The sequence below is a fragment of the Gymnoscopelus microlampas genome, assembly GCF_963454915.1.
Source record: "Gymnoscopelus microlampas genome assembly, chromosome: 13".
Classification (NCBI taxonomy): domain Eukaryota; kingdom Metazoa; phylum Chordata; class Actinopteri; order Myctophiformes; family Myctophidae; genus Gymnoscopelus; species Gymnoscopelus microlampas.
In genome coordinates, this window is record NC_139950.1 from 32322542 (window position 1) to 32346264 (window position 23723).

General features: G+C 43.4%; 1 protein-coding gene across 2 annotated transcripts; it reads left to right on the forward strand.

Moving 5' to 3' along the window:
* The first annotated feature begins 231 nt into the window (after positions 1-231).
* Positions 232-22020, forward strand: LOC311059175 (pleckstrin homology domain-containing family A member 1-like). Of its 2 annotated transcripts, XM_084076861.1 has the most exons (13): positions 232-410; positions 5270-5536; positions 6555-6611; positions 6722-6767; positions 10661-10758; positions 11561-11692; positions 13061-13201; positions 13576-13644; positions 14409-14473; positions 14647-14710; positions 15018-15107; positions 17599-17672; positions 19613-19993. In XM_084076861.1, exons 2-13 carry the CDS (start codon positions 5396-5398, stop codon positions 19854-19856), a joined length of 1221 nt encoding a protein of 406 aa, XP_083932987.1. In that variant the 5' UTR covers positions 232-410; positions 5270-5395; the 3' UTR covers positions 19857-19993. The 2 variants fall into 2 exon arrangements, with proteins under 2 accessions (XP_083932987.1, XP_083932986.1); XM_084076860.1 differs by lacking the exon at positions 17599-17672 and having other exon boundaries at positions 19613-22020.
* The last annotated feature ends 1703 nt before the right edge of the window (positions 22021-23723 follow it).

The following is a 23723-nucleotide window of genomic DNA, read 5'->3' on the forward strand; positions in this document are numbered from 1 at the left end:
CACACACACACACACACACACACACACACACACACACAGACAGACAGACAGACAGACAGAGGGGGTGGGAGGGTGACAGACAGACAGAGAGAGAGGGGGAGGGAGAATGAGACAGACAGACAGAAAGACAGGGAGAGAGAGAGAGACAGACAGACAGACAGACAGACTGACAGGGGATGGGAGAGAGAGAGAGAGAGAGAGAGAGAGAGAGAGAGAGAGAGAGAGAGAGAGAGAGAGAGAGAGAGAGAGAGAACTACACTGGCTGCCACCACTGGCACTCAGTGAGTCAGTAGTGAGGTCTAGTAAGTGGATCGGGAGTGGAGATGGGCTGACTGACTGACTGACTGGAGGCTCAGGGAGACTCAGTAACACTAACCACCGCGCAGTGTGTCGAGTGAGAAGACAACGGGGTAAGTTGGCTGGCAACACGGAGATAAATTATCTCTCATGCTCTGTGTGAGGCTTTGGGATCACACCATGAAACGGTCAAAAATAAGAACTCACTTGGCCAGCGATGAGCTACAGTAGGTAGCCTTAGCTTTGGTGTGTTAGCAAAACTTGTTTGCCAGGCAGGCAGGTTAGCTGAATGCTAGCCAGGTGGCCATGTTTGTAACGTTCACTACAATGCACAACGTTAGACATTGAATAGATTCTGACCTGACAACTTCATATATTATATTGAGCTTTTATTTCTTTGGTTAGAACAGTAAGCAGAGCTGGTAAAATGTGGAGTGCAGGTTAGCGTTAGCTAGGTATCTTAAGCTAAAGCTAACCCTGGTACAGTACAGAAGCATTTGGTCCGATGAACAGTAAGTATAAATGGTTCTATACAATGGCTGAAGTAAAGCTAGTTGTTGATGCTGTTAACAGTGTCGTGGGTGTGTGTGTGATAATAATCTGTTTACAAAAGCATAACGTTATTAAACGCCTTCTTGTTACCCTGCTATTTAATTAACGTTACCAGTCTACTGTAAAATACTAACGTTAGCCAAGTTATCCATGGAATCTGGTTGAGCTCAGCCAGCCAGTGGACTGTCGAGAGATGAATTTGGAAGTTTAACGTTAGTAAACGTTAGATGCAAATATTATTAGTTAGTGTCGTCGTTGCGTGGAAGTGTCGTGTCTTAGTTTGTAGAGATTTCTTCCTGTGTGAAACCTACTGTATATTGTGCTGCTGCCTACTGCCCACAAGACAGTATCAGGCCTCATTATGAAACGTGACTGTAGTAGGGCTACAGAACACTCTAAACCAGTGGTTCTCAATCTGAACCTTTTCAGTCCGTGACCCCCCAAAATAATCACATTTGAACTGGGTACCCCCCATTTTGTTTGACTTGGTTCCACAGATAAATATTGTGAAAAAAGCAAATCTACAAGCCCACAACGCCTTGTAGTTTGGCTATTTTCACAATTTGTTAAATTATTTGACAATTTATGCAGTAATGGTATTACTATTTTTCTTTTCTTTTTTTGAGGTCTTAAAAAGGTCTTAAAAGTCCTTAAATCCTCACTTAACTGTCATCTGGGGATCCCTAAAAAAATCACTTAGGGACCCGACCCACAGGTTGAGAAGCACTGCTCTAAACCTACAGGCCTGGTTTGCACATCTCTGAGCCAGAAATTGTCCAGAAGGGTCTTAAACTCGACAGACCTGAAGAAGTTCTGCCTGCTCTTCTCCAGGCTGGTATTGATTGATCCTTTCTGGTCTGGACAGATATATGCAGCTGTTTGAATTTACTATTGAGCTAACAGAATCAGACTCTCAAACTGCACAGTAAAAAAAAAAGGTATCTCTGAAAGTGTACCATTTGTTTTAGTTTAGAGTTATGAAGTTGTAACGCATTGAGAAATTTCCTGTGTGCCAGGTAACCTCTGTGCTTTTCTTTTGCCACAAACCTGTGTGAATGTGGTAGCCTTGGATGAAGACTATCATATATGTATTGACTTTTACTTTCGTCAAAATCAATAAAATACATCGATAGTCTTGATCCATGGCTAGTAATGTGGTAGCTTTGGCATGACATAGACCCTCTGAATTTGTAGATCAATTCAACAGAAAAAACTACAGCACTTTGAGTCCGAGGTTAGCCAGATTTGGTCGTTAGAAGTGAACAAGTGTGTTTGTTGGTTGAGGGAGTGAAGGAGACAGATTCCATGCCAGCAGCAGCATGACAGGGCTTGTCACTATGAGGGCCTCCCTCACAGTAAACTCCCTTACCTAGGGGCGCCTGCCTGGTGACATCACATTGTCTATTCTGTATATGTCTAATTTCACACATTTACCTGCTTGGCAGGATTAATGTAGGCTTAAGACGAGGGAGGAAAGAATGTGGATGTGGTGGAGATTAATAAAGTAGACACAATGTGGAGTCTTGCGTTGGCTTAACTTGGCTACTTCAAAAGTTAGATAGATAGACCTTTATTGATCCTGAGGGATATCCGGGTGTCATAGAAGTAGTGAGCTAAGAATGATTAGGTTCTTCTTTACTTCTCTAGCCTAGCCATCTGTAACTTTCTTTTGTCATTGATTGATGATTTGTAGGTCTCTTCCTGCTCTCACACTATTTGTCCCTCCCTCTCTTGGCTCCGGTGTGGAAAGTTAACACCAGTAACCAGCCAAATGCTTCTGGCTGGTAAGCTAACACTGCCATCACTTCTTCAGGGGGCTGCTGACACCAACCATCATTTGGAAGTTTGGCTGGTTAAAATAATGATAGTGTGACTACTACATTGAAATTGTGAGTCCAGACAGTCAAATGGCCATATTCCCTGCATATGATCATTGATCATGTGTGGTGGTAGCAGGTCAAGCTGGATAGGAGTGAAATCTGTGTATCCCATTGCCAAGCCAAAACCCGGCTGAGAGACGCGTGCAGGGAGCAGGTGATATATGGAGGGAGGGGAGCGCTCATTTTGTTTCATGTGTTACCCTATTCCGTCCACCACAGCTTGCCAAATCGGACGGCGCACTTGGCGATGCGTGAGGGCTGAGGCTATCGGCTGCTCACCGCGGGCACTCACTCGACTAATTGCTCGCTCAGACACGAGTCTAGGCCTCTTATTCGACGTGCCAGCCTTGTTCTCAAGTCATTTATAAAGTTGTGCATTTGTTGTAAATCCTTCATCTTGCACATACCAGGATGTTGAGTGAACCAAAAAATGTGGCTTGGCAATGACATACATGTGAGTGGAATGGACTTTGTGTGCTCATCTAAGGAAGTAGATTTAATACTGGTACAGTGTGTCATACCGTATTTTATCTGTTTACGGAGGTCACATTTTTCTCGGCTGTTGACAGACACGGGTCCATAAATGAAGAAAAATGAGCATCCACTGTGGCGTTGTCCTACCCTCCCACACCACCCCACCCCTTTTGTACTGTTTATGACCTGCTCTGTGTGACCAAAGGGTTGCTGTGTGATGGGTGGACAAAGCCTTCCTTCAATCTGGAAAGAGTGAGAGTTTTTGGAGCTGTGTTTGAGTTAGGAAGACAGCTCCTAGTCAGTGAGCGCTACATGCCCCATTCTGACCTTCTCTTCAGTCTGACCTTTAACCTGCTGCTCTCACAGTCTGTCCAACTGTCTTCTGCTACTTGCTTCGCATTTGTGCATCAGGCTGTTCATTCCATTCCCTCTCTTCTGCACACACACAATCTTGCCTGTCATGGAATATAGCATCTGCTAAATCAAAGGGTTTCATCGCCTTGTCGTGGATTTCCTTGAGTAGACATTTTGTCGGGCGCTGGACTTGATGCGACATGTCATGAATTACGTTAGCCTTGTCTATTTGTTATTTTTCCAGAAGACGGTGACGAAAACCTGTCTACAAATTGGCCTTACTACATTGAAACTCTGCACAATAATATCCTCAGTGTTATTTTATCCATTTGTAATTCAGAGAGTGTACAATTGGTCCATCCATTTAGTTACATTTTTCTACACAATAGTTTAATTAACATGATTTTCCTGTCTAGGCTTCAGTTTAGCTCTAGATGTTGTAAATGCCTATGTAGGTTGTCTAGGTTTGGTTTTACACCATATGTCTGATAATTTCTCTGCCTACAAAACACATGCAGTTCTGCATCAGTGAATGAACACTATATTCCAAGGAGCCCTGATACAAAATGACCAAATGCTACCAAGCCACCTCTCAGTCTCACTCATAATTGTTTGTTTAGCGGACTGGTTACAAAGTCAGCTTTGATACTGCTGCTGCTTCTTTGCATGCCCATGTGCATATAAATGTGTATGTGCTCATTTGTTTCTCTCATATTATGGGATGACTTGGGAAGATACATGGGCCAACAGTGACTTTCTCTCAGGCCTGAGTCGATCCACAACAAGCAGGCCTTTTGTCCCGGCTTTGCCCCCTGTCCTCCCACACAAGGCTCATAATGTCCCGGAGAAAGAGAGAGTCTTTATCTTTCTTTTTCCGAAGCGTCATTTATTTTTGACTGACTACAAAATGACAACCGCTTAAACAGGGCTGATGTAACAGTATGCTCACAATATTGCTACGCCCACCCACGCTGGTTTCACATTGAGAGAGATTCTCTCACACACAACTTGCTATACACAGACACACATTAATCATTTACTATTATATGGATTTCCAGTGAGTAGCTGCTCTGAGGTGTGTGTGTGTGTGTGTGTGTGTATTGTCGCTTCTCAGCAGGTTAAATATTGCCCAGTCCCTGCCAGCCAGCTCCTCTGCGTGTGTTTTCGCTTCAGCTCCTGTGATAAATATATATATATATATATGTGTGTATATATATATATATATATATATATATATATATATATATATATATATATTTTTTTTTTTTTTTTTTTCACTTTCTAGGCCACGCTCAAGTTGCTCTCAGCTGTGGAGGAGGGAGGGGGATGGTGGGGGCTGGCCAGAGGCTCGCCAAATAGGATGAGAGTGAGCGGAAAGAGGGAGGAGATAGCAGACAGAACGGTGTAAGAGAGAGAACAAAAAAAGGGAGGGAGGGTAGAGGAGATGTTAGAGAGAGGGGGAGAAGACAGAAGAGCTGCAGACAGAGTAGGCGATATAAAGGGCTAAAGGCGGGGTTGTGGTTTGTGTCACATGATCGCCTGGCAAGCGGTGGTGTGGTGAGCTCCAGGTGGCAGAGAGACCAGAGAGGGGTAGAGAAAGAGGGTGGGAGGGAGCTGGCAGAGCTCGCCACAACGAACACTGAAACTCCTCATTTCCTCGCGCTCTCCTCACACCCACACCCCTCTCCACTTTCTTCTCTCTTTCCCTCCAGGATTTTCTTCCCGATCCCCGCCGCCAGTCCACTTCCCATCGCCATCACCACCGCTCCCCCCACCCCCCTCCCCCGGATCCTCTCCAGTCCCGGCCCCAGCGGGCCAGGGAATGTCCCGGCGTCGAGATGCCTTACGTGGATCGGCAGAACCGCATCTGTGGCTTCCTGGACATCGAGGAGAATGAGAGCAGTGGCAAGTTCCTGCGGCGCTACTTCATCCTGGACACGCAGCAGGGTAGCCTTGTCTGGTTCATGGACAACCCACAGGTAATACAGCAGCATGGCTGGCGTTAGCTTAGCCCGTAGCAATCAGCACAGAGTCTCTGCAGGGTAACTGCAGGGGCTAATGGGTAGCGTAGCTGTTAAAAAGTGATCTTTGCTGGCAACCCGCAGGTAATTACACACTGGGGGATGTTCGCTTACTTGCCAGTGACCTGGGTGGGCACCACACAGGTAACGGCAGAGGGCTAAAGTTAGCTTAGCTGTCAGCAGTATGGTGGCTTGGCTGTCTGCGATCGGTAAAGAGTAACCTCATGCATGCTGGCCCACCAGCAAAGGAGGGAGAACCAGCAATAATTTGTTTGAAATTTGACAGCAGACACGCAGGTACAGAAGCGGAACACTGGCAAGCATGTAACTAGTTAACAGCAGTTATTTGATAAAGTGAGGTGCCCCGTTGACAATCAGGATAGAGAGAGCTTCTGGTAAAGTTAATGAATGCTTGACTTGCTCCAAAGCGTTCTGGGTAGTTTCAAAACCTATGCACACATCTAATTAGTTACAAAAGTTCGCTCTGAGACCGTGATGTGAGAGTGCAGTTACCCCCCCCCCCCCCACACACACACACACACACACACACACATATATATTCAATCACCTACTTCTCTCTCCTTTGTTTGTATATGTATAGCACTAAAGATGTCTTAGATGTCAGTGTTCTGCTACAGTACATGACTTATTCATAAATCATGTAGGACAGGCGATATATTGAATAATTCAGCCCTGTTCTTTTTATAGCTCTACAAAAAAAAATCTGAAAATTTAATGACATTGAATTTAGATCATCTAGTTCAGAGCTATGGAAAGACTCATTCAGCAGCATGTATGTGTGTATATACTATATGTACATAACCACAACATGCTCTTCAGCGTTTCCTTTGCCCTTCCACCACTTCATTCAAGTGTTTCATTCCAGAGAAAAGGCTGTTAGTGCCAAATTGTGATTCCTTTTAAAATTTTAATTGGCATGCAATAGTTTGGTTTAATAGTCTTTTCGTACCCATAGAACCTGCCCGTCGGAACGGAGTGCGTCGGCTCCCTTAAGCTCACCTACATCTCAAAGGTAAGCCCTGCTCCTACAGCTTTTAGAAGGTGATGTTTGTAAACATGACATTCATGGTGTTTAAGTTTTCTATGCCTGATGAGCGCGTGTCTCCTCCCATTTCCTCGTAGGTCAGCGACGCCACGAAGCAGAGGCCTAAGGCAGAGTTCTGCTTCGGTAAGCACACACACACACACACACACACACACACACACACACACACTCACAGGTTCTGGTCACTCAGCAATCAATCAGATCTCCACTTTTAAACCCCACACGCACGCACGCACACACACACACCATTAATGTTCAAAAACACGGAGCATGTCAGTGTGTCACTGTAGCCTGTGGGAGGAATGCACACTGTCCTTGTCTCACCCCTCAATCTCAGCCTAGAGTGCCATTCCACACATTTTCACCGCTCCGCCGACCAGGTAGCCAGCTGTTTAGGCAACACTGACTTGATGGGTGGTTGTTTTTTATAGATACGAAACGGGTAAAAACGCATCCAGAATGTCACTTCGGTCACTAATTTGCAATTGAAGTATAACATAATGACAAACAGACCCGGGACCCAAGTGTCCATGATAAAACATAGATCTGAGTTGTAGTTGTCTGTTGTCTGTCGCGGACACTCAATAAAGGGAATGTAACTTGAAGTGTCTGCAAACGGATGGCTCTGTGATCTCGCAAGGCCAGCTGCTGTGCAAGGTTAGAGGGGCCAGTGGTAGATTATTATTATTTTTAATTCAAACCTTAATTTTCACATTCAACGGTTGGTTAAAAAAAGAAAAAGTATTAGAATATTGGTTGACAGCCCTATACAACTGACACCCATGCGCAACTAAGTATAACTCAGGCTTTAAGCCATTCATACCGTGACCTCCATCCCTGTCTTCTGTGCCTGTGCTGTCTCGACAAATGGAACAGAGAATGTTGCATAAACAAGAGCCATCATCCCATAGCATTGGGAGGTTATTGAGGCACAAACCTTTACCCCCCCTGTTATTGTTTACCAGCAACCCCCCCTCCTTTATTCAGCCTCAATAGCAGGAAACACTAGTGTGTGTGTGTGTGTGTGTGTGTGTGTGTGTGTGTGTGTGTGCGAGCGTGTGTGTGTGCGCGTGTGTGTGAGACATGAAGTTGACTTGCCCTGACTATATGTGTGAATTTGCGTGTGCGTGTACACATGGGCTCGCATGTTGAGATTTCCACAGGATGCAGACATCCTAATCGGAACCCAATTCAGAAACGTAGGGGAGGGTATTTTTATACTGCCGTTTGCGTGCCACATGTTAAACTGATCACTACAACTACCCTCTCCCTCCCCCCTCCGTGCTGTGACTTGAAGGACGACTTCACCCATTTTCAACCTATCTTCATATAATTGGTCCTCACTAATACTCTTGATAAAATGGTAAAAATAAAATCTACTTGGTCTGTGTCTCATAGGAGGGCTGTGGACAGTCCAGAAACCCGTCTACCAGTGACATCATCGTTAGGCAGGATTTTCTTTCCAACAAGATTTCACAAAATATTAGCACGAGAACAAGGGCTTCTATTATTGCATTGACACTTTCCAGGAATAGAAAGCCTGCAGTTTCTATTAGCTTGGATTCCCCATCGATGATGTCAATGGTAGGCAGGTTTCTGAACTGTCCACAGCCCTCCTCTGAGACACAGACTGAGTAGAAAAAAATGAAGTCCGAAATGGGTGTACCTTAAGAAAAAGTGAGACTTTCTGAGTGGCAGGTTGTGAATCATGAATGCGTATGTGTTCGGAAGTGTTTACCAGCCAGCATACAGATATGTGCATACGTTTCCAAGACAAACCAAGTCATGTGTTCTTGTGATTCGCCTGTGCCTGACGCAACTGCACACATATTTTGTGCATGCGTTACTGTAGGCTTTCAACTGTGTGACTCAGATATTGACACCCACCACCAGTGGTGGACAGTAACTAAGTACATTTACTTGAGTACTGTACTTAAGTACATTATTTTGTACTTAAGTATTATTATGAGTGAGGATGAGTATTATTATTTTTTTGCAAGCATGTGACTTTAACTGCATTTCTAGGAAGGGACTCTTAGGACCTAAACTTACAAAAATATATTATGAATTAACCACTTAAGGCCTATTTCTAAGATAATAAAAATAGCTGATCTTCAAGCTTGCACCGCGTAGTGGCGTGCTGTGAGCTTGTAGATCGGCTATTTTCACAATTTCTGAAAATGTCTGATTTTAAAATGTTGTACATTTTCGATACAGCAATTCATTGATACTTGAGTATTTACTCGAGTATATACTTTGTCCACCACTGTCGCCCAAATCAGTATTCCCAGGCCTTTCAGGAAGCCCACTACCCCAACAAATGGCCAGTGTGCAACTCCCCTCCCACCCTCCTAGTTGTGGGACTTAGCCAGATGCTGCTAATAAGATCTGTAGCAAAAATGTCTTGTCTTTTATCTGCCACTTATAACATTTACAGAATGTAGAGGCATATTGTCAGACATAATGTCTCATCAATATGTCCCTTTTTAACTTTGCAATACATCATCTTTAAACATGTTCCTAATCCCCAGCTCCGCCGCACTTCAGCAAATCACCTGGAGTTACTTATTTACTCTGTAGATTCCCCCCCAGCATATGTGAGCCTAACTTTTTCAGTCTTAGTAGGCTAATCGGTACATTCTCCTTAGTTGTCCATATTGGTCCTCTGAATGAGATGGAGAGAATGGGGAGGGCAAGAGAGTGTGAGGCTTTGCATGTGTCCCAAGAGCTGGTGCAGACAGAATTGCGTGCGCACACATACACACACACTCGGAGGGAACTAGAAAGAATTATCTCCATTGTGTCACAAAGTTTGAGCTATTTGCAGCTCATTTCACCCTGACTTACCAGTCAAGCTCTAATGTAATTTATCTCCATGCAGTGGAGGAGAGAGACGGAGAGGGACTTTGGGTTTGGACGATGGGTCAAGAGAGGGGGATGGATGAAAGGATGTAGACTAGAGAGAGGAGGAGAGACATAAGCGATGCTTTCAGTGCCTAAATCACTGATTCATAGCTAATCGGGGGTTGACCCAAAAACTTCTTTGTGATTGATAATGGTGTGTGTCAGGGTTTTGTGTGAGAGAGAGAGAGAGAGAGAGAGAGAGAGAGAGAGAGAGAGAGAGAGAGAGAGCATGTGTGCACTGTGCACAGGCCAACTTTCACAATTGGTATGTAATCGTGCATTGGAAAGACAGGGTACGTGCTATTATTTTTATCCTTAATCACTTAAGCCCTATTTTATACTTTGTCCTTCGTCATACGACAGTGTCGCATAAGATGCAACGCTATTTTATTTTTTGGAAAACCTGTAATGACATGCCCAGAATAGGGACGCCAGGTTGAAAGTGGTTAAACAGTCTTTGCCCTTACGGTGTTGGTGGGTGAGTGTGGTAAGCTGCGGGCTGATATTCCCTCCAGCTAGGTCATCCAGTGTGAGTGAGGGCGGTAGTAGTGCAGGGAGAAGCCCAGGCTTCTCTCTCCCTTTCCACTTGCACACACACACACACACACACATCCATGGTTAATGGAGCCGCGCTCTCAATACGCCCCATCCTATTAGCTACACCAGGCGGATGGTCAGACAGCCCGCTTATACAGTAGTACTTGGCCAACTCTCAATCTGCAGAGCACATGGGTAACAAGCGCTCATCACCTCTACAGCTGTTTGGCTCAGTTCATCAGGAAAGAGAAACAAATAAAACTCCTCCAGAGAGTCGTGTCCTTTGTTATCACTCCACTGAATTATTGTATATAGTATCGTTGGAAACATAGCAAGGTGCAAAGAGCAAAAATGCTATACTAGGTAGGGGACAAAATCTTCATGTCAAAATGTAATAATTGTCTTACACTGACTGAACCACTGCTGACAACTGTAAATGGATATGGATACAGGGAAGGAAGGAATGGAGTGAATGAGTGGATAAAATGCTGCTGTTCCACAGTGCAGAACTGGTATTTTATCGTCTTCCACTGGTGAAGCTTACTCTTATTGTTTGTGCTCATGTCATGCAACAGTCATCAATGCAGGGATGAGGAAGTTCTTCCTGCAAGCCAACGACCAGCAGGACCTGGTGGACTGGGTCACCGCACTCAACAAAGCAACCAAGATCACTGTGAGAGAGAGAGACACACACACACACACACACACACACACACACACACACACACACACACACACACACACACACACACACACACACACACACACACACACACACACACACACACAGTATCATGCACACCACAAACGGCATACATATGGACAGAAGCGCACACTACAAGGCCACAGAAGCATGCACAGCAGCCCACACACAGCACACTTAATACACACATAATGCATACAAAAGCCTGCACACACAGAAATGCACAGCACACAAACGCATGCATGCATACAGAAATGTGCACAAAACGTAGAAGCATGCACTACACATGCATGCAGAATAACACAACTCATCTTCACACACTCATGCACACAAAATACTTTCCTTTGTTCTGTTGTGGTTCGAGCTTAGGTTGAATGCCTTTTTGGAGAAGCCATTATTTAATTTCTGTTGTACACAAATGAGTGAGTGGGCCGTCAAGCCATCAGATAGTGAGTCAGAGCATGACTAACAGGATGCCTTGTATTGTTGTTGAATGTTGCCCCGGTTCGAGGGAAAGAGGAGTATTTCCACTGCGCTCTATGCGTCCTCTACCATGCAGGCCTCTGAGGAAATGGCTACCAGAGAGAGTTGGATGCATTGTGAAATTAACAGGCTCGTCAAGTTCAGCCCGTACAGCGACAATACGGTGTGAATGTGAACCCAGTTGGAGACACTGGAAAGTCCCATTTCTGCGTCATACCTGTACTATGACAGGAAACCTTGAAAGTTCCTGAATATTTGGTTGAATTGGTGTGTGTGTTCTTCCCCACAGGTCCCAAAGACATGTGACAGCCAGCAGAATGCAGAGAACCAGAAAGCCTCGCAGGATGTCGCAGGGCCCAAGAAACAGGTCTCCTACAAGACAGAGATCATAGGAGGTGTCCCGATCATTACTCAGACGCAGGTAAATGGAATACACATCTGCACATACACACGCCATCAACCAGTCAACTCATTTAAGTAGTAGGATACATGTACAAAATTCTTTGTGTATGTAAAATTACATTTACAACTTCAAAATGTGAATGCTTGACTTTGTTCCATATCTCAACTTATCATGAGCATTTACCATAATTTTGTACTGTACCTTATTTTATGGTCTAAATAACATAATTTAGATAAATCTGAAAAGGGTAATTGACAGATTAAACCTAAAATAATTAATTGCAACACTAATGTAGACAAATCATTCCATGTATTAATTTAACAAAATCACTGTCTGTCTGGGCGCCGTACAACCGATTGACCTCACACTTGGTGTGTGTGTGTCCCAGATGACCCAGTGGTGTGGTTTCTGGGAACCGAAAAAAAAACTTGTGGCTGATTGTGCTGATTGTCTGATTGGACCTGTGGAGGATGCACTGAATCTCTGTGTGTTTGGTCGGGGGGGTGGGAACCGGCTTCCCTGATTGGCCAACCCTACACACATTTGTGCTGCTTCGCCAATATAAGTGTCAGTGTGTACAATAGAACTCCAATATAAGTGTCAGCGTGTACAATAGAACTCCAATATAAGTGTCAGCGTGTACAATAGAACTCATGACATTTACATCATCAATCAACACAACGTCAGCAGTTTCTGACAACATCAGGATCACCTTATCAGCATATTTAGTTGGGTTGTATGTTAGTGGGTAACGCAATGGGTACTCTGACAGCAAAGTACAAATACAAATAGGTATTGCATGAACGTGTGGGGCGTCATTCTTGAGTAGGCCGGTGCCTGTTTATAACTGGGGTAACGGGGTATAAATGTTCATTCATTTTATATTTGATATTATTTCTAGTTATTTATTTACTAATGAGGGGCCAAATACATATATATTTTTTTTACATTTAAGGCCCAGTATTTCTAGAAATGCTACAAATTGCTACAAAACCTGTGATAGCCAGTCATTTTGGGGATAAACAAGAAGGTGAAGGATACATGTACAGTAGGTCTGATAATGATGTACTGTGCATAAAATAATAACAAAAAATCTATAAAATCATGTATAAACATTATTTCCGACCATAATGCATACCCACAAGGTTTAGGTGCCCAATGGACCTGTATCCACGGGTAACACTGGGTACCGGTTGGGGCATGCATTATTCCCAACTAGCATCATTACCGATTTCCTTAATTCCAGACTTGCGTGGTCCCTGATTAGGCCGGTGCCGGGTCTAGTATTGATAATTTGCATAACATTATACTATAACCTGCTTTAGATAAAGGAGAGATTTTGTGCAAACTTGATGCTTGTGTGTAATGGCACATCTCCCACTCCAGCATGAAGGGGGCGACGGTGCAGAGGGGACGGAGCGCGAGGCCCTGCGCCGCTCCCACAGCCAGCTGCCCTACTTCCTCGGCAGGCCGTCTCAGGAGCAGACGGTCATCAAATCTGGCTACTGCGTCAAGCAGGGAGCTGTGGTGAGTTCTGTTCAGGCTCATTCATAAGACATAAAAACTTTTTTTTTTATCGCACTGGAAACGAGGTATGGTCTGTCCTTCGGTGGTTATGCTTGGCCAATACCATGAAATTAGGCCCCTGGCTCTGTTGGGGAAAGCCCCTGTGGGCTGGTTAAAGAAAGAAATCCTGAAGAAATTAGTTAGAAAACGGGATTTGCCGGTGTCTTCCTCATTACAAAATACTGAGCAAGAGATAATTGTACTCAATATTTAGGAACCTTCAATGATGCTGATTCAAGATACGTTTTGCTAACAAACTCAGCAAATCAAGTGTCTATTTTAATTTTTGCCAGCCAAAATTGTCAATACTAACATTTTGTTGCTGTCCCCCGCAGATGAGGAACTGGAAGAGGCGATATTTCCTGCTGGAAGAAAATGCAATGAGTTATTTCAAATCAGATCTGGTAATTCACTTTTATTTTATGATTTTGGGAGGACTTCAATACAACAGTGTGCAATGGTGGCAACACGTGGCTTTGATTCCTCCCACACAGCCTTAAGCCAGGAGAAGCAGCACAAACACACACTCTCCCAAGTTCCAACATGTTACAGCCCTACTCCATGGAATTTGGAAGCACCACTTCTTATGTCCTAGCTTGCCCTGACAAACACACACACACACACACACACACACACACACACACACACACACACACACACACACCACCCATACACCACCCATACCGCATAACAGCTAGCTGCCCTACTCCTGTCCGTATTTGGGCCAGCCCTTATTCGACACCATCTGTCTGGTTATCAACAAGGCCATCAACTTTTGCCTCTGTGCTCTCTAGCTGTGCTAATGGCTAGATCAATAAAGTTCTAATTACCAGATGAGTAGTTACTAGTTAATGTTGTATCTTGTGGTCCCTAATTAAGCATGATTAGGGGACCTTAAGTCAATAAATTGCTGTTACTGGCAAATATCATTTTGATTTTACTGTAATTAAAAATGTTTCAGTTGCGAATAAGGCCTGACTCACGTTTCCCATTTAAGTTTTCCTTTTTTTGCATCACACATGTATGGCAATATTGATAAAAGCACACCGTTAATGAACTCATGCACAGTTGCAGTTGCGTCATCGACTCTCTCTTTAAATCTGCACTGCGATCCTATTATTTTCATAGCTCCAGTGCTCTAAAATGTGTTTTCTCTTTTTGTCTTCAGGAGAAGGAACCGCTGCGAATGATCCCACTCAAGGAAGTGCACAAAGTCCAGGAGTGCAAACAGAGGTGTCCTAACAAGTCCCAGCATTCACCTGATCTTACAAGAAAAAAACATAAACTCTCCACAAAGATTCACTGTCTGAAGAAATTGAATCTTTGCTTGTTAAAGTGTAGCTCAGGTGTATTTTATGACATGGGTGTAATGGGATTTTGTTTTGTTTCCCCCGCTGTTGTTGTAGTGACATTATGATGAGGGACAACCTGTTCGAAGTGGTCACCACGTCTAGGACCTTCTATATACAGGTAGAATGTACATTCTAATAAGACAACGTGCACATGTTATTCGGCATTACAGTGCTGGGATGCTCACGCTAAACTCTGTATTGTTTATACTCCCCTCTCTCCCTTAACGCCGACTGTCTATCACTTCTGCTCTCTCTCCGCTTTTCTTTTTGTACCCCCGATACCAACTGTCTATCTCTCCCTGTCTTTGCGTTCTCCGTCTTCCTGTCAGTTTTGTCCTCTCCCCCTCTCTTTTCCTGTCTCACTCTCACTCACTCAACACCTGCCCAAACTCTCTGTCTCTTTGTTCCATGTCTCTCTCCACCAGGCGGACAGTCCAGAGGAGATGCACAGCTGGATCAAGGCTGTGTCAGGGGCTATTGTGGCCCAGCGGGGCCCTGGCAGGTCGGCTGCTACGGTATGTGTCTCACACTTCACTACATAACGGACTTGACTTGACAAATTCCCTACTTGACTTGGACTCACACGTGCATAAGGGGGGACTTGCTTGTAACCTCAGGAAATTACTATTTGCTATATTTAATTAGCAATTGTGGTCCAAATTAGCCAGTCCAAATAAGGGGAGCTTATACTGTATAGGTGATGCTGTATAAATTAGGTGTTGGTCAAGTCCCTCGCCATGTTAAAATAAAGTCTTGGCTATTCAGCAAGACTCAGTGAGTGACTCACTTTGTCCGATAAGGATGTGAAATATTTGACTGGAAGGGAGACCCTCAAACTTCCTGTTTGTTTTTTTAGACTGGCTATAAATCTGAATATTCCAAAAAGGAAGTGGTGTCATTGTTGCCTTGCATGACAGGTACTGTTGTATTTATTAGCCCCTCCAGGGCGGCGCCATTGAGTTTCTCTCTGTGCGCTGCTTCATTCAATATCTGTTCACTTTCTCCCTAGTAGGCTACTGCAGGTGTAATGCAGGTAATCAGCAGTGTCAGATTTTGCAAGAGAAACAAGCGGCCTGGTCTATGAAAACAAGCCCAAAAGAAGCAACTAGGCTAAGTTTTACCACTTTCCATCAGCAATTTCAGATGTACAAACTCACAACGCGTCGTGTAGATCTGCTATTTTCAACAAATATTCTTTAAACATGTTAACACAAATCTTGTATGGGGGTCCCTGGCACAACATATTTCCTGGTGGGGGTCCGTGGACAAATGCATATTACTCTGGGGGGTCCTTGAAATGAAAATGATTGGGAACCATTGATTTAAAAAATGTTATGACGCAAGCTCAAATAAGCAATTACTTTAACAAATACAAACCAATGACCAGTGCTTTATAGAACTACACTACTCCTGCACCACTAGCTCACTTTCAAGTCATTACATTACACACTTTAAAAGAGCAATTCATTGCCAAGATTTTTTTTTTCATCTGGATATTTGTTAAATTATGACGATAATTTGTGTTAGGGTTAGACAGAACGTGTCTTTTAATTTTGTGTGCGTCACTGTAGGACGTACACTTTGAAGACACAGAATTATATATGTTTCTATTCATGCAGTAAGCCATATCTGCACCCTACAAGATTTCCACAAATTGCACATTTAATTAAATCTTATTCATTTTAGAAAGTAAGCCCAAGACTGACCTACATTATGTGTTGGTCCTATCAGTCTTTTTACGAATAGGAAAAGCTTGAGTGGAATCGAATGGAGTAATGAAATGACACTAGTTAAATGGGCTGTAATTTTATGCCTGCCCTGCCTCCTACGGGAGTCGATCTCGCGCCGCTGTCTGCTCAAGTCATTACGCAGATTATTTCTCCCCTTCAATAATACCAGTTGGTATTTTATATGGTATATGAACAGAAGAATATTGCAGGGGATTTTGGCCATTGTATTGGGGCCGCTACCAACACTGTTCGCTGTGTTGCTCATTCCACGAATGCACAATCCTTAAAAGTTGTACCTCGTTGTAAAGGAGACTAATCAGGATTTCCAACGATAAATAAAATACAATAGCAATTGGTATTTGCATTTACGAAATAACGTTTTCTGACTTTTTGAACAGAGTTTATTCATAAAACGTATGGAGTACAGACATTATGTGTACAGTATGTGTTATACAATGACAGTCATTGTACAGCAGCAGCAAATAGACAAAAAGTGGCTCAATCTGTGGTATGTTCAGTCCAGATCAAAAGGAGGTTCTAGCAAGCACAACTCTTGTTTCAAACGCACCTAAAAAAAAGGAACTATGTTTAGAAATTAACTTGACATGAGCTGATCCCATTTTTGTGACTCGACTATGGGATTTTAGACGTGACACATTTTGATTGTCGACTTGATTTAAGACTTGACCCGCGTGACTTACACATCCCACCTCTACGCTCCATGATGGGGGGTCTAACTAGGGGTGCAACTGCATGCTCGGGTTCCCTCTCCTCCATCCTTTTTGTTTTTTTTTGTTTTTGGTACCAACTCTCTTCTGTTGTCTCGGTTTCTAGCCTCAGGAAACAGCTTGTGGTTGTTTCTCCATCTGTGCTGCAATAAGTTGGAGCCAATGCAAATTAAGTTGGTGCAGCACAAACTACTACTGCCTTATGTCCTAAGCTTCCAAGGTTCCTAACATTCAGAGCCACTCAACCTGCACACACACACACACACACACACACACACAGGAAGCTAGGCACAGGTAAAGCCAGATACACAGTACTGACTGCAGAGGGTATGTTGTCCTCCATGGTTAGGTAGTAACCTGTAACTACTTTACTGCTCTGTGTTTCTCTACCTTGGTCTCTTTTTTTTTTTTCTCCCCCATCCCCGTCTCTCACCCCTTTCCCTCTCTGTCTTATTCTTTTTGTCTTTCCTTCCTTTCTTCTGTCATTCTCTTCCCTGTGGGCGGACGGCCCCTCTGCTCTAATCCAGCTTTGCACTGTGTTGTTGCAGATGCGGCAGACCAGACGGCTGTCGAACCCCTGTATACAGAGGTATACGTCCCGAATCGGGGAGTGCAGCAGCACGTACGTCCTAAAGCCCCACCCCAACCTTGCCCTTTATAAAAACTAAAAAGCTCACCCTTTATTTTTTTATACTTTGTTTCCACTCACTTGGCTGGCCGTTTATATTTTATTTTTTGTTAAGTTTTGTTTTGTTTTAGACAGCCCAGGGAGAGTGGGTTGGATCGCTTTGGCCCTTCCCAACACTCCTTTCCTGAGAAAAAAAACGCAACCCTCTGTACGGCTGCGACAACCCCAACAATCCCTTCCTTCACCCCTCTCTCCTCCTCGCTGCTCCCCTTGCCCACTGTTCTCTTTCCCTTTTTTTGCTCCAGCTCTCTTTAGTTCCACACTTTTCTACACTTCCGGATTGAGGTGCAGTTCCTGCTCCATTCCATAATGCGCCCTCACAGCCAGCTCTGGGCCAGGTTACGCTTTAAATATCACCCGTTAAGCATAATTTCATATACCAGTGAGGTGCGTTTGATTCAACTTCTCCCTCACACGACGTCCTGTCGCCAAAGGAGCATGGCGAAGGGAAATTAAGCGCACCTCGAGCCGCTCAAATGCATGAAAGCGTGTTGACGCACATTATTGCCCATGCACTGATGTGAGTGGCTGAACAGAGCTTTCTAACAGTCATGTAACCACTGGAAGGACCTTCTGCAGTCATTGGCTCCCACCGGCTTATTTCACATAGGCTTCACCTCAGCCCTCTCTCCATTACTGAGAAGACAGTTCTACATAATGAGCCTGTAATATGATCACGCACGCACACACAGGCGTGCACGGTATGCAAGTGGCAAACATGCGCACGACACGCAGACACTGCACTGGCTACTTGAACATCCCGGCCGTGAAAATCTGTTGCACAAACCTCTTCCTCCCTCTCCCTGTTTCCGGTTTCCTTCTCACTTTCTGTATCACATGGTATTTGTGTCTTTCACACTCTCTATCTTTCTTTGTTTCTTATTCCTCCTTCACGGCCCTGTTCTCTCCATCTCTGCAGTTTGCTGCAGCTGTGTACCTGTCTTAGATGTGTGACATCCTGCTTGTCTCTCCTCCTCCCTCCTGTCCGCTGCCTGTATGTCGACTCTTCTCTCACCTCTCTCACACACACACACATCAAAAAATAACCCTGCTCCTCTCCCCTCCCCTTCTCCTTTACTAAAAACACTAAAACCGCAATGCAGTAAAAGTGAAGTTTTAACGGTCTTGAAATACTGACTTAACTAATACTGTAAACACATCCGGGGGGTTCTCCCCTAAGATGTTTCAGACATATCAGTCCGTCGAGCACAGCGCCATGCTTCCACGCATTTCTGAGAACCCTTACTAGCACACTCTTACCTGTTACATGTTTTGTAGTAAACTTGATGCTTTGTAGTCACTCATCTCTCTCCAACTGCTCAGTGGCTAATCCCTTCTTTTTTTTTCTTTTTTCTTTTTTTTGGCATTTCCGATCTCTGCTGTCCCCCCCCCCCATCTCATCTTGTCTTTCAGAGAGTGAAATCTGACAGTGACAAGCTGTGAAAAGACAAGGCCTGCAAACAACTGACCACCGCTTCCTAAGACACTTCTCTCTTCTGCTATCTTCTGCCACTACCAAGCTATAACCTACTTCCTGCTGCTGTTAATACTATTACTACTATTGCTACTTCTACTTCTGCTACTATTACTACTACTACTACTACAACTACCACCACCAGTCTATCGTGGCTCCTTTCTTCAGCATCTACTACTGAAACTACCTACTACTTTGAAAACTCAACTCTACTACAGCTGCGTCAGGCTCCACACTGCAGCTCTGGTGCTATACTGAGTCTGTAACTATCTCTCGCTCTTTAAAAAAAACTTGATCTGTTAGACGAGCAGGTTTTGTTTGTTCTTTCAAACTGTCTCACAGTTTGTCTAATTTCTCCCTTTTCTCTTTCTCTATCCCTTTCTCACTCCCTCCACCTCAGGAACACGGTGGCCGCTCCTCCCCTTCCACATTCTACCGCAGCCCAGCGGGGCCCCCCGCCCCTCGCTCGCCCATATCTGCCGTGCCACCCGGCTACCCAGAGCGGGGGCACGGGGGGCCTGCTCTCGCGGGCGGCACATGCCCGCAGCCTGGCGTGGGACAGCGAGCACTTCATGAGCCTGCTGCCACGGCCCAGTCACAACCCAGCGCGCCTGTCCCTGCAGGAGACACGCCTGGCGAAGTGAGCTGCGATCCGTCCATGTTCACAGCCGCCCCCGCCACGGCCGCCGACTTGGAGTCACCATGGCGCCGGCGCAGCAGCTACGAGCCTTATGCTCTGCAAACGACCCTGAACCTGGAGGATGCCGACCTGCCGGTGAGCCAGGTCTGACCAGCAGGTCGTGGTTCCCTCACCTTCCTCACATAATTTCTACTTATAATTGTTTAAAAGACTCTCTGGTCTGGCCTGGACTGGCATGGCACGGGTCGAACCTTACGTAGACCAAGAGGAAAAACATTATGTTGTGTTAGGAAAGCACTGGCACTGGATTTCAAGCCAAAGCTGATGACGGACCGAGCGTACGACTAGCACAGACTAATCTGAGATCCTCTGTCTGCAAGATCCCGTTAGTGTGAGACAAACAGCGGGGGCCGGCATTGAACTTAACTGGTTGTGCGCGCCAAAGACAACCTGCTATTCACCCAGCCCCTCTCCACCTGCCTGCTCTTGTATTAAAATGTATTTTATTTATTTACCCATAGTCAACGTTGTCCGAGGGGGGTAAAAAATTAATGACACGTTAGTTTGCTCGTGGCTATTAAAATGCAATGAGAGAACTTTATTTTAACCTGCATAACCAGCTGGCTTAAGTGCACAAAGATTTGCTCGACAATATTTGTGGGGCCCGGTATTTTTACGAACCATTTTGTGCCAAGTAAATAAGGGAGCTTTTAAAGGGTGCAAGCTACTTCCTATTGACTGAAAAGAGTACTTGAATCCAAGACTCGATATTCACCGCTTCTCTAATCTCTGTACTAATATCCAAATCTGTGCGGTGCTTTCGTACACTCAGTCGTTTTAATTGTAGTACTCTGGACTTGGTGTGATGCATTTTAAGCAAATTTCACAGTCATGAATTAATCCAAAATCTAGTCTAAGACTAAATCTGTTTTATTTTTTGTATTTCAAAGTCACTGCTAGGTCATGGTTTCTGTTTTAGAACCGAGTTTATGTAAAACTGTCTCTGTGACCATATATGCAGCCAAAATGACTTGGTGTACACAGAGTGTTATTCCATTGTTGGTCACTGTGTTACACATTGAGGAACGGTACCACTGACTTTGTCAGCTTTATTTTATTTTAATTACCAAATATTTGAATTTAATGTCGCCTTATGTGTATTTTAATTAGGCAAAATTCATCAATTCTTAGTAAACTGTGCAGATGCCTCATGCAAAATATCTTCATTAATTGTCATATAGTTTAAAGGTCTGCTGGTGAGTACACAAGTGAACCTGTATGGGATTTTTTTTAAATATATATATATATATATTGTGTGCGTGTGTGTGTATGTATATATGTGTATATATATATATATATATATATATATATATATATATATATATATATATATATATATATATATATATATATATATATATATTTAAAAATTCCCTCCCAGAATGTGCATTCATTTAAGACTTAAGTAGCAGTGCTAGTATAGAATCAATTCACACTTAAAAAACCAGCCACATTGCTAAATACATTTACACACAATGAGAAAGCGATCCAACAGAGTAGTACTCACTACATTAGACAGCATGGCAAAGTTGTCAACAGCCGTTCATTGACAAGAAACTGACGTGACATTTTCCTGTGTATACACTTTTGATCTTAATTCTACAGCCAACTGGATCTGTCCGTTATCTTCAATCCACACCTCTTAGAAGCTTGGCAAATATAGGCACACATGAAGTCCTCAAACTTAAATGTTTTAAATGGTTATGGGTTTAACTTAACGAAGATTAGCTCAGATACTTGTCCCTTGCATGCTACAATTTTAACAATGTCCAGGGATTGGCTTTCTGTTGCAAGAGTGTGTGTTTTGTAGATATATTATGTTGGTGTGCTCATAGATGTTTCCTGGCATTGTTCCTTACCTGTGTTGCCAAATAAGGGTTACCCCAATAGTAGGCTACTGCTAAATGGACTTAATTAAAAATAAATCCCAACTGTAGTCCTGCTAAGTAATAATAACTAGCCATTTATAAAGTGCCTGCTTCATGTCAGCCCCTTACCACACAAAAAGCCAAGCTATTTCACCCCTTTTCTGTCTTGTGTAATTGGTTTGAATTGTCTTTATTTATTATGTGGATGACTTGGAAAAAATAAACACATTGTGAATGTGATTGGGGTTTTTACTTATGTGACGAATGACCGATGTATTCATGAAATATATATCTACCGGAGCAAAAGAAAAATGTTATAGAATTTTGGATAATAGAATTCAAGGAGTATACCATTCATTACCAACAGTCCCTATCATGGCCCTTGCATTCAGCAAAGCTGACACTGCCCTCTTGTGGTAACAATGGGGATATTTAGACAGCATTTTTATTTCACAGGCAGAGCCTGTCCTAAAAAAAGCATGGGCATATTGCTTTCACCAATGTATCCATTGTTTAAAAACTAAACTGACGTGCACAAACATCCAATGCCCAACAGACATAAAAGAAAACATGAGGACCACATGATCAAACGCAACAAAACAACGAAAAGGCATTGCCTAGAATTTTGGTTTGTATTGAATTGGTGGTTTACTAGAAAAGGCTGACACTGATTTGGTGCAGAAAATAGAAACGGAAAAAATATACTGCCTTTGGTGGGAAAATCTGTTTTTTGTCATTCCTGAAAAGTTGGCTTTTGGAAGAGGTGGGTGTAAAAGTAATTTAAAGGGTCAACATTGACTATGCGCACATGCTTCTGTTTGCAACTTGTTATATACAGATCACTGTATATATCCTCATAGATTGTGTGATATACAGATCACTGTATATATCATAGATGCTGCGATATACAGATCACTGTTTAGCCTCAGATGTTGTGGTTTACAGATCACCGTGTAGCCTCATGCTGTCAGATAATTGACTTTAGTTTATTAGAAAAGTCATATAACGCATGTTAAAACAATTCGAGGATACGACAATAAAGTCCAGGATTTCATTCCATTGTGGTCCTCATACGCACAACAAATACAGCTCATAACATGACGGACATGAACAATGAATGATGCACAATAAATAAACACATTATTTCCGACACAACAAAATACATAACCCTATTCTAAAACCCACTGCCCTTTCTATCCTTACTAAAACTCTACTCCTGCTCTGGAACTGGCTGTGGTGTACATGTTTTGAGTGTCCCTAACCAGTCTTAAAAACCTTTTTTTGGAAAACTTGGAACCTCAACATATAACATTTTGTGCACCATGGTCAGTCTTGCCAAGTTGACCCTGTGTTCCACATGAAGCCAATTTAGGTCCCTAAACTGGTTCCTCCCTACATAGGTTTTTGGACCCAAACCTGATATGACCATTGATGCTGTGATATAGGCGACAGAACAGTGTATAGGCTTGCGCAGATGCTGATGTATAACCTCATAGATGCTGTATAGCCTCTTTCGGAACCCTGAATACCTTTTTTGTATTTGGGAAGGCACCTTCCCAAATAATAAAAAGGTATACAGGGTCCCAAAAGGGGCTAAGATGCTGTACAGAATACGGTAACAGGATAGGTGGGCACCAAGGAACAGTGGGCACCTTCGTGTTAAATTGGCTATTTTTTCCAAAAGGTAAAAAAAAAAAAAGGAAAATGTTTTTAAGTGAAGTACACATGATTGGAATATGCTTGAACATTCGACAATTAAGGTCTAATATTTCTACAATTGCTATTTTGGGGCATAAACAAGAAGTTGAAGGATAAAATTACCTGCATTTTCACAGCATGTATACTTTACATTACTCAAGACTGTTGTTTTAAAGATTTATTCTTTTAACATTTTGGACAAAATAGACATCATTTTACATTGAGGTGCCTAGATGTCCACCTAT

What these genes read in the sequence shown, in the direction of transcription:
- LOC311059175 (XM_084076860.1), top strand. Translation starts at nt 5,396, where the DNA reads ATGCCTTACGTGGATCGGCAGAACCGCATCTGTGGCTTCCTGGACATC. An exon ending in AGCTCACCTACATCTCAAAG is followed by an intron (nt 6,612 to 6,721) that starts GTAAGCCCTGCT and finishes ATTTCCTCGTAG; the next exon opens with GTCAGCGACGCCACGAAGCA. An exon ending in CTAGGACCTTCTATATACAG is followed by an intron (nt 14,711 to 15,017) that starts GTAGAATGTACA and finishes TCTCTCCACCAG; the next exon opens with GCGGACAGTCCAGAGGAGAT.